This window comes from Cervus canadensis, chromosome 26 (genome assembly GCF_019320065.1).
Source record: "Cervus canadensis isolate Bull #8, Minnesota chromosome 26, ASM1932006v1, whole genome shotgun sequence".
NCBI classification, from domain to species: domain Eukaryota; kingdom Metazoa; phylum Chordata; class Mammalia; order Artiodactyla; family Cervidae; genus Cervus; species Cervus canadensis.
Window position 1 is genome coordinate 34,564,942 of NC_057411.1, and position 10,785 is coordinate 34,575,726.

Sequence of the window (10,785 nt, forward strand, 5' to 3'; positions counted from 1 at the left end):
AAAAAATTCCAGCTGACAAAGCAACTCCACATTTTGCAGCCTCATCTTGGAGACAGAGGTTTTCGTTAAGGCTCTGTAAATCACTGTATCTCCCAGGTATCACTGATATATCATTAAAATTTTTTAAATGACTGTAGTATGGGAAATTTCTGTACCTAGGGCACGACTTTGCTGTGAACCTAAAACTACCGTTTAAAAAAAGTTTTATTGGGACTTTCCTGGTGATCCAGCGGCTGAGACAATGGAAGAGGCACACTCACTCACAATGTAAGGGTCTGGTGTCCCATCCTTGGTCTGGGAGCTGGACCCCACACGCGGCAACAAAAAATACTGAGTGCTTATGCAGCCAAATAAACATTAAAAAAAAATAAAAGTTTTACTCTAGGATAATAAGTAAGCTTATTCTCCTTGACGGCCTTTTCCACCTCCTCCTTCTTTCTTTAACCTTCCTACCAGCGTGTAAGAAACTGGAGCCTGGCACAGTTAGTGGGCAGCAAATTCAAGCGCTCAAAGCCCTCCGGGTGCGCTTGACGGGTCCCCTCCTGCCGGCGAGTGTCTGGGGCAGGTGGAAAGTTTCTTTTCTCAATTTCCCCCCTAATATCTAGTCGTCAGTTGGCGCTCAGGCACCACTTGCTGAATGAATGAAGGCGGGAAAGGGCGGTTCGGGGGACCCAGCAGCGGGGGTGGGCTGGGGAGAGAGAGAGAGAGAAAGGAGAGAAAGACAGATGGTGAGAAGGTCCCGGAGTAAAGGGAGGAGTGGCCGGCGGGCCGGCCGGGGACGTCAGGAGGCCAGGAGCGAGGAGGCCAGGGTCGCGCAGGGCGGCACTTACCCCAGGAAGGTGAGGAAGCGCGGGTCCGTGGCCAGGTTGGCGTCGATGGTGAAGGACAGGAACGCGGGACTCACCAGGTGCAGCGGCCGCTCGGTGGAGAACTCGAGCTCCGCGGTGTCGTCGGCCGGCGCGCCGGCGGCTGGGGCGCCCGGGGAGCAGGGACCCAGCGGCCCCAGGAGCAGCAGCAGCAGCGACGGCGGCCGCAGCCCCGGCCTCCCGCGCGCGAGCATCCCTGGCTCACCTGGCCGCCCCTCCCGCCGGCCGCGCGCAGCCACCGCCGGGACCTTGCGCACTTCCTCCCGCCGCGGGCGCGGCGTCCTTTCTCCGTCCTCCCCGGCTGCCTCCTCCCCTCACCCCTCCCACCGCGCCCGCCTCCCGGCTCACTCCCGCTTCCCGGTACACTTTCCCCCGCGGTGGCTGTGTCCCGTCCACTTACGAAATCACCCTCACCCCTTCGAAGGGTGCGGACTTGGCCCGGATCCAAGAGCCCGGGAGGCCCGGAGAGGCAGCTCCCGGGAGGAGCGCTGGGCACCCCGGACCTGGCTCCCTGAAGCATGAAGTCAGTTAGCGAAAAAGCCAGCGGTTCCTCCTTCCAGGTCCTCCCGGTGGCGCCCACCGGGTCTTCTGACTTCAACTCAAGCCTCCAGTGAGCATACATCGCTTCACTCTCTTCTGGCTTTGGAACACTTGCCGGCCACTCCGTGTCCCACTCTTTGCCACCCCCATAGACTGGGGCCCGCCAGGAACCTCTGTCCTCTGTCCATGGGATTCTCCAGGCAAGAATAACTGTTGTGGGTTCGCATTCCCTTCTCTGGGGGATTTTTCCCGACCCAGGGATCAAACCGGGGTCTCCTGAATTGTAGGCGGATTCTTTACCAACTGAGCCACTGAAAGTGAAAGTCGCTCAGTCGTGTCCAACTCTTTACAACCCCCATGGACTATACAGTCCATGGAATTCTCCAGGCCAGAATACTGGAGTGGGTAGCCTTTCCCTTCTCCAGGGAATCTTCCCTGATCCAGGAAGGGAACCCAGGTCTCCCGCATTGCAGGCGGACTCTTTACCAACTGAGCTATGAGGGAAGCCCTTAGAGCTTGCCAAGATCTAATTAACTGTGTGTCCTCTGGCCAGAGTGCTGTTTCCAAGTCATCTTACTTTTGCCTGAAAAAAAATCTGACCTTGGCATTAGCTAACCTACACCTGGAAAGAGATCAAAACACCAAACATTTCTTATCAATTTCTCATGAAAACAGTATTTATCAGAGCATAGACCTATTCGGTGAGCCAGCGTCTGAAACTCAGGACATAAAGCCATACAACATGTTCAACACTGAAATCAGATTGATTATTTTCTTTGCAGCCAAAGATGGAGAAGCTCTATACAGTCAGCAAAAACAAGACCTGGAGCTGACTGCGGCATAGATCATGAACTCCTATTGCCAAATTCAGACTGAAATTGAAGAAAGTAGGGAAAACGACTAGACCATTCAGGTATGACCTAAATCAAATCTCTAAAGATTATACAGTGGAAGTAAGTAATAGATTTTAAGGGACTCGATCTGATAGAGAACCTGATGAACTATGGACCGAGGTTTGTGATGTTGTACAAGACAGGGAACAAAACCTTCCCCAAGAAAAAGAAATGCATAAAAGCAAAATGGCTGTCTGAGGGGGCCTTACAAATAGCTGGGAAAAGAAGAGAAGCGAAAAGCAAAGGAGAAAAGGAGAGATATACCCGTTTGAATGCAGAGTTCCAAAGAACAGCAAGGAGAGATCAGAAAGCCTTCCTCAGTGATCAGGGCAAACAGATAGAGGAAAACAATAGAATGGGAAAGACTAGAGATCTCTTCAAGAAAATTAGAGATATCAAGGGAACATTTCATGCAAAGATGGGCTCAATAAACGACAGAAATGGTATGACCTAACAGAAGCAGAAAATATTAAGAAGAGGTGGCAAGAATACACAGAAGAACTGTACAAAAAAGACCTTCATGACCCAGATAATCACGATGGCGTGATCACTCACCTAGAGCCAGACATCCTGGAATGTGAAGTCAAGTGGGCCTTAGGAAGCACCTCAACAAAGCTAGTGGAGGTGATGGAATTCCAGTTGAGCTATTTCAAATCCTGAAAGATGATGCTGTGAAAGTGCTGCACTCAATACGCCAGCAAATTTGGAAAACTCAGCAGTGGCCACAGGACTGGAAAAGGACAGTTTTCATTCCAATCCCAAAGAAAGGCAGCATCAAAGAATGCTCAAACTACCGCACAATTGCACTCATCTCACAGCTAGCAAAGTAATGCTCAAAGTCCTTCAAGCTAGACTCCAACAGCATATGAGCCAAGAACTTCCAGATGTAAAGTGGGATTTAGAAAAGGCAGAGGAACCAGAGATCAAATTGCCAACATCCGATGGATCATTGAAAAAGCAAGAGGGTTCCAAAAATCATCTATTTCTGCTTTATTGACTATGCCAAAGCCTTTGACTGTGTGGATCACAATAAACTGTGGAAAATTCTGAAAGAGATGGGATTACCAGACCACCTGACCTGCCTCTTGAGAAACCCGTATGCAGGTCAGGAAGCAACAGTTAGAACTGGACATGGAGCAACAGACTGGTTCCAAATAGGAAAAGGAGTACGTCAAGGCTGTATGTTGTCACCCTGCTTATTTAACTTTTATGCAAAGTACATCATGAGAAATGCTGGTCTGGATGAAGCACAAGCTGGAATCAAGATAGCCAGGAGAAATATCACCTCAGATATGCAGATGACACCACCCTGATGGCAGAAAGTGAAGAAGAACTAAAGAGCCTCTTGATGAAAGTGAAAGAGGAGAGTGAAAAAGTTGGCTTAAAGCTCAACATTCAGAAAACTAAGATCATGGCATTCGGTCCTATCACTTCATGGCAAATAGATGGGGAACCAGTGGAAACAGTGGCAGACTTTGTTTTTTGGGGCTCCAAAATCACTGCAGATGGTGACTGCAGCCATGAAATTAAAAGAGGCTTACTCCTTGAAAGGAAAGTTATGACCAACCTAGACAGCATATTAAAAAGCAAAGACATTACTTTGCCAACAAAGGTCCATCTAGTCATCTATGGTTTTTCCAGTAGTCGTGTATGGATGTGAGAGTTGGACTATAAAGAAAGCTGAACACCAAAGAATTGATGCTTTTGAACTGTGGTGTTGGAGAAGACTCTTGAGAGTCCCTTGGACTGCAAAGAGATCCAACCAGTCCATCCTAAAGGAAATCAGTCCTGAATGTTCATTGGAAGGACAGATACTGAAGCTGAAACTCCATTATTTTGGCCATCTGATGTGAAGAACTGACTTATTGGAAGAGACCCTGATGCTGGGAAAGATTGAAAGTGGGAGGATAAGGAGACGACAGAGGATGAGATGGTTGGATGGCCTCACCAACTCAATGGACATGCCATGAGTTTGAGTAAACTTTGGGAGTTGGTGGCGGACAGGGAGGCCTGGCGTGCTGCAGTCCGTGGGGGCCGCAGAGTCGGACGCGACTGAGCGACTGAACTAAACTGTACTGAAAGCCTTACAAACACGGGCTAGCAACTGTCCCTTGAATGTGGATCCTTTGCCAAGTTTCCTCTCGATGCATTTTTCTTTAGCTATTGGCCCAATTTTTCTTCAGATTCCCTTTGATCCCTACACTGATGATTCATTATTGAAGGAGGAAACAGAACAGGCTCTATCTTGAAAGCAGGACTCCAACTTGGGCCGGACTGTGGACTTTGAGCTATGTGCCCAGTATCTATGGAAACGACATACCAACTTGAAAACTAGGCCCCCAGAACCCAACACCTAAAAGAATACCCTAATTATCTGTGTAACCGAATAGAATCATACATTCTATTATGCTTATTGGGGTATGCCCACAGTCCTATTGATAATTGTATACTGTTCCAACTACCTAGGCTTAAGGCATATGAATCATGGGCTAAATTTGATAGTATCTTTCTTTCCCTTTGTTCAGACTAGTTTCAGGGAATTTGGGGAAGTGGGTTTGGGCACGTACACCTAGGGTATATAAGGTTTTCACAAAAACTGGTCGGGGTCTTTGGCTAAGAGGAGACTCTACCTTGGGCCCGCTGCTGTAATAAACTGCAGTCCACTATCTGCGTTGTCCTTCTGAGTGAGTTTGTTTCCCAGAACGTGTGGCTACAACATTATAACAAGCACCATGTGCTTGCCTGGGTGCCTGCTCAGTTGTTGGACTTTTCGCGACTCCATGGACTGGTCTTCTCAGGTGGCACAGTGGTAAAGAATCTGCCTGCAATGCAGGTGTCTTGGGTTTGATCCCTGGGTTGGGAAGATTCCTTGGAGGAGGAAATGGCAACCCACTCCAGTATATATGCCTGGAAAATGCCATGGACAGAGGAGCCTGGCTGGCTACAGTCCATGGGGTTGCAAAGAGCTGGAGGTGACGGAGCACACCTGGGAAGTCCAGCCATGCCCTTGGGATTAACTGTGCCCGGTACCATGAGAGATGCTTCTCGTGGTAAGTGATGTCTTCTCACTTACTCCCACAACACTGATAAGTGGGTATTATCTTCATTTTACATGTGAGCACCCAAGCTCTGAGACATTGACATTTCCAAGAGTCAGAATCCGGATGGGAAAGCACTTATAGAACCCAGAGGAAACAGCAGCCTGTCTCAGCTGAAATGTTAACTTCCTCAAAGACTCTGCCTGAATCTCCAGGCAGCTGAATTCCCCCAAGACACATTCTCGCAGCATCCTGAACTTTGCAGAACTGAAACCACATCTGTTAGCATTGCTCCCCTGTTGGCCTCACCTGCTGGATTATAAACTCCAGAGATGGGGTTTGTCTTGCCTACTGCATTCATGGAAGCTCAAGTCACCCTCACATCAATCAACACTGAGCAAGCAAATTACACTAAAACCTTTAGAATTTTCTGCTTAGATTGTGCCTCCAATAAAGCAATAAGTACAAATGGATTATTCTGAAATTTATATCTAATTTTCACAGATCAGTCTATTAAGCAATTTAGATGTTGTTGTTTTTTTTTTCATCCACACCACGGGGCTTGCAAGATCTTAGATCCCCAACCATAGATGGAACCCCGGCCCCGGTAGCAAAAGCTCTAAGTCCTAACCACTGGGCCTCCAAATTCTCATTAAAAATTAAAAGTATAGTTAATTGAGGAAGGTTACAGTTTGGAGATTTTACATGTGTATGTATCCATCACTTAGTAATTTTACAGTTTGAATCAGGTTTATATCCTTCAGCAATCCATAAGAAAAAAATTCCTGCATAAGCACCAAATTCCCAGGAGATCATGTGGCCACAGACACGGAAGCAGAAAAGCAGATGTCTGGGCTCTTTTTCTGCCTCTGTCATGACATTGCTTCTACAACCACCACACCCCACCCCACCCATGCCCTTGTTGTCATGGGACAAAAGTCACACCGGTTTCTCTGGAATATTTGGGCAATTTGAAAAATTGATCATTGCAAGTTTCCTAAAGAAGTCCTTGTGACATCCTGAGATGTGGGTCAGTGTGGTCCACATGCGAGTTACTAATATGGAAATGGGGAAAACATCAATGAGGAAGTGAAGAAAACTGACTTGCATAAATGATGGTTGAGATCTGATGAGTTCCTGGATCCTGATCTCAGTTGGTTTGATCCACTATGCCAGATAAGAATATATTAATAACATAAGAGTATACAGGCACATGGGAGGGAGGCTATATGGCAATATTAATAGATCTTGTCATTTCAGAGACACTTTATAATTAGACTCCTTACATTTTTATGGAAAATTCCAGCTTACATATATCCTAGCTGCTGCTACTGCTAAGTCACTTCAGTTGTGTCCGACTCTGTGCGACCCCATGGACTGCAGCCTACCAGACTCCTCCGTCCATGGGATTTCCCAGGCAAGGGTATTGGAGTGGGGTGCCATTGCCTTCTCCACATCCTAGCTAGAGCCCTTTAATTGGGTTGGCCAAAAAGTTTGTTTGGGGTTTTGTTTGTTTGTTTGTTTTTGCAAACCCTTATCTTACGGAAAGCCCCAAACAAACTTTTTGGCCAACCCAACACCAGCATCCTAGCCCTGCAATTTGGGAGGATGTGAAAGTTTGGGCCAGTTTTTCAACTTCCCAGAGCTTCAACTTCCTCATTGGGAAACTGGATGTAATAACGCATAGTTCACAGTGCTTGTTTTGAGACTCAATTAACTTAATACATGTAACACAATCTAGCTGCATATGCAATATGAGGTACGTGTTCAAGAGATGAGTCATTATTATTATGACTCATTTAATCTTCACAATAATCTCATAAAGTAGATTTGGACCCAGTTCTCTGATTCTAAGTCCAGAGATTTCCCCCTATTTTCTCCCAGATTCAGTGACACCCAAATTTTATGATGATCATGATTTAGAAATAAAAACCTTCAAATAAACTAGGACGAGTACATGCAAATCTCAATAATTATGCAGGGGCATCATTTCTGTGTGATCTTGAATTGACTTCAGTTGTGACACTGGGTTTTTAGGTTCTCACAGAAGGTTACCTGGTCTACAACTGCAAACACTTATAGAACAACAGCTGATTTCAGAGCATCATCAGAGAATAATATTTTCACTTGTCTGTCTAGAAAAATTAAGATTTTCCTAAAGCAGAAATCCCTTAGTGAGGGCAATCTCTCAGGCATTTGTGGCTCCCTCCAGATTGTGGTGCATGCGTGCTAAGTCACTTCAGTCGTATCTTTGCAACACTATGGACTGTAGCCCACCAGGCTCCTCTGTCCATGGGATTCTCCAGGCAAGAATACCCGAGTGGGTTGCCGTGCCCTCCTCCAGGAAATCTTCCCAACCCAGGGATGGAACCCACTTCTCTTTATGTCTCCTGCATTGGCAGGCAGGTTCTTTACCACTAGCATGGTACACAGCTACTATGTTGTCAGTTATTAGGTTAAGACTTACTGAAGTTTTAAAATTTTTTTTAATGATCCCACTGTAGTCTAAAGCAAAGAGAAACTGAAAGCAAGTATATGCCAGAGGGTGGAAAGAAGGAAGTTAATGTGTACTGAGCATATGTTATTCTTCAAGGAGCTCTTACACGTTTATTAATTCCTCTAGTCATTCCAAGTTGTGCGTGCATGCATGCTAAGTCGCTTGTTGTGTTCAGCTCTCTGTGACCCTATAGACTGTAGCCCACCAGGCTCCCCTGTCCATGGGATTCTCCAGGCAAGAATACTGGAGTGGGTTGCCATGCCCTTCTCCAAGGGATCCTCCCAAGCTAGGGATCAAACCTGCATCTCTTATGTCTCCTGCATTGGCAGGTGGGTTCTTTACCACTAGCCCCATCTGGGAAGCCCCTCAAAGATGTACTGGGTGCCTGTAATGTGTCAAGCACTGGGCTGGGCAGTAGGAAGCGGCAAGCAAAAGGAGTCCCTGCGCTCTGCAACTCTCAGTCCCCCTGGGGAGGCAGACGGTATTAAAAATAAAAATCACACAGAAGTGAAACTGCAAGTGTGGCAGATGCTTCAAAGATGATCATGGTGCTTTACATGCATATGTTGAAAGATTTGAATTTGGGTGGGTGGGGCTGTTCCAGTGGAGGTAAAACTTAAGTTGAAAGATGAATGATGAGTAAACAACTTGGCAAAGTTGGGGAGTGGGAAGCATTCAAGGCCAAGGAGATGGCTTGTGCATGGGTGAGGGTGCTGGACCGAGAGAATGCAGGGACTGGCATTGCAGGGTCTTGCAATATCCCTGTAGCAGTGGGGCTAAAGGGGGCACTGGAAGGGCTTCAAGCTTTTGGCAGGCAGAGAAAGGATGTGATATGATCAGATATATATTTTATATAATATTTAAAAATTTTTTAAATTTTGGTCTTCATTGCTGCATGGGGGCTTTCTTAAGTTGCAGCAAGTGGGGGTTCCACTCTAGTTGCGGCGCTTGGGCTTCTCACTGCTGTGGTTTCTCTTGTTGCACAGCCTGGACTCTAGGCATGCAGACTTTAGTAATTGTAGCATTGTACTTGTGAGCTCAGCATGTGGGATCTTCCCAAACCAGGGACTGAACCAATGTTCCCTGCATTGGCAGGCAGTTTCTTAACCACTGACCACCAGGAGAGTCTTAGATTTATATTTTAAAAAGCAAACTGTAGATGTTCTGTTTCCACTCTTGGGTGGATGTCTGTCTGTACAACACGGATGTGCATCTCTCTACAGCTCTAGACTAGGTTCCCAGTTTGTTTCTATTAGCTTTATGTCTATGTATACCTATAATTATGTATTTCACTCTATGTCTGTAGGAAAGTAGGTACTTGGAGCCAGGAAGTAAGCCTAGGGGTGTCAGAGAAAGCAGGAAGTATTCCTAGAATAAGGACCTATAAGTTCCAGTGGGCACACATGGTAACCAGGTAGGTTATTGTGGTGTGGGCTGAGGATTTATTCCAAGGTCCCCAGAGGAAACAGACAGCTCGATTTTGGTCACCAGTCTCTGGGATGACGAAGGCCCTGGGCGTGCATGCATATTCAGTCGCTTCAGTCATGTCCAACTCTTTGTAATCTCGTGGACCATAGCCCGCCAGGCTCCTCTGTCCATGGAATTCTCCAGGCAAGAATACTGGAGTGGGTTGCCATTCCCTTCTCCAAGGGATCTTTCCAACCCAGGGATCAAACCTGGGTCTTCTGCATTGCAGGCAGATTCTTTAGCCACTGGGGAAGGCTGAAGGGCCTGGAAGACCCTGATAATTAATTACACTCATGCCAGAAAAGCACAATAAAGTGAATTAAGTGGGACATTATTCATTGTTATCTCTGGTTCTATAAACAGTATAGACAATGCAAACGTGGGCAAAGAAGGAAATTTCCTGCAAATGCCCTGGAAATAAGGAAGTAGTTGGGGACATAGGGAGGCGCTATCCTATTCCATATTACATGTAGTGTACGCTATCTACTGTGTTCTTGGTTTGGGTCCAGGCATCAGGTAACTGCCAATGCAAGAGACGTGGATTTGATCCCTGGATTGGGAAGATCCCCTGGAGAAGGAAATAGCCACGCCAGTATTCTTGCCTGGAGAATCTCATAGCTTAGTGACTAAATAACCAGGTAGCTTGGGGCTCTCTTAAGAAATAAGTGCTATGAAGTGGAGTGGAAATATTTCCTGCTTTGTTGACTCCAGATAAGGCGTTAAGGTGGCCTGTGTAGGAAACCGGCCCTGTGGTGGAACTGATTCAGTGCTGGTGACTTGGGCCTTGTAATGGTAATTGTTTGCATCCAGATTGCGGCCAAAGTGCATATTGGAATGCTCAATGAGCTGGATGGTCAGTGGCTTCTATAACTCTCATTGAATAGTTATTTGGGCATGATTGTGCAATTATTTGAATATTGCATTAGACTTTGTCATCTACTCGTAAAATGAATAGAAAATGGAAAATACTATGGCTGAGAAACTTGAGTCTTGTTAACTTATTTCATTTGCAGCCAGGTGGGAAATCATTAGGGGTGGTGATAGAGGCAAACCTTTTTTCATTTTTTAAAAATTGAAGTATAGTTGACTTACAATGTTGTGTTAATTACTGCTGTACACCAAAGTGATTCAGTTATACCTACATACACATATATTCTTGTCCATTACGGTTTATCATAGGGAATTGAATACAGCTCTCTCTGCCGTACAGTAGGATCTTGTTGTTAATCCATTCTACACATTGAAAGCTTACATCTGCTCACCCCAACCTCCCACTCCATCCCTTCTTCAACCTGCTCCCCTTTGGCAACCACCAGTCTATTTTCTGTTTCCATGATTCTGTTTCTGTTTCATAGATAGATTGATTTGTACCATATTTTATTTTTTTTATTTTCCATTTATTTTTATTAGTTGGAGGCTAATTACTTTACAATATTGTAGTGGTTTTTGTCATACATTGACATGAATCAGCCATGGATTTACAT

At 45.9% G+C, this 10,785-nt stretch overlaps 1 protein-coding gene across 1 annotated transcript in view; it reads right to left on the reverse strand.

Moving 5' to 3' along the window:
* HPSE (heparanase) overlaps positions 1–1,176 on the reverse strand; it is a 40,332-nt gene extending 39,156 nt beyond the window's left edge. Inside the window, exon 1 of the mRNA XM_043448201.1 lies at positions 831–1,176. Within this exon, the coding sequence (XP_043304136.1) occupies positions 831–1,060 (230 nt within the window). The 5' untranslated portion in view covers positions 1,061–1,176. The remainder of the gene's footprint in view (positions 1–830) is intronic.
* Between the last annotated feature and the right edge of the window lie 9,609 nt (positions 1,177–10,785).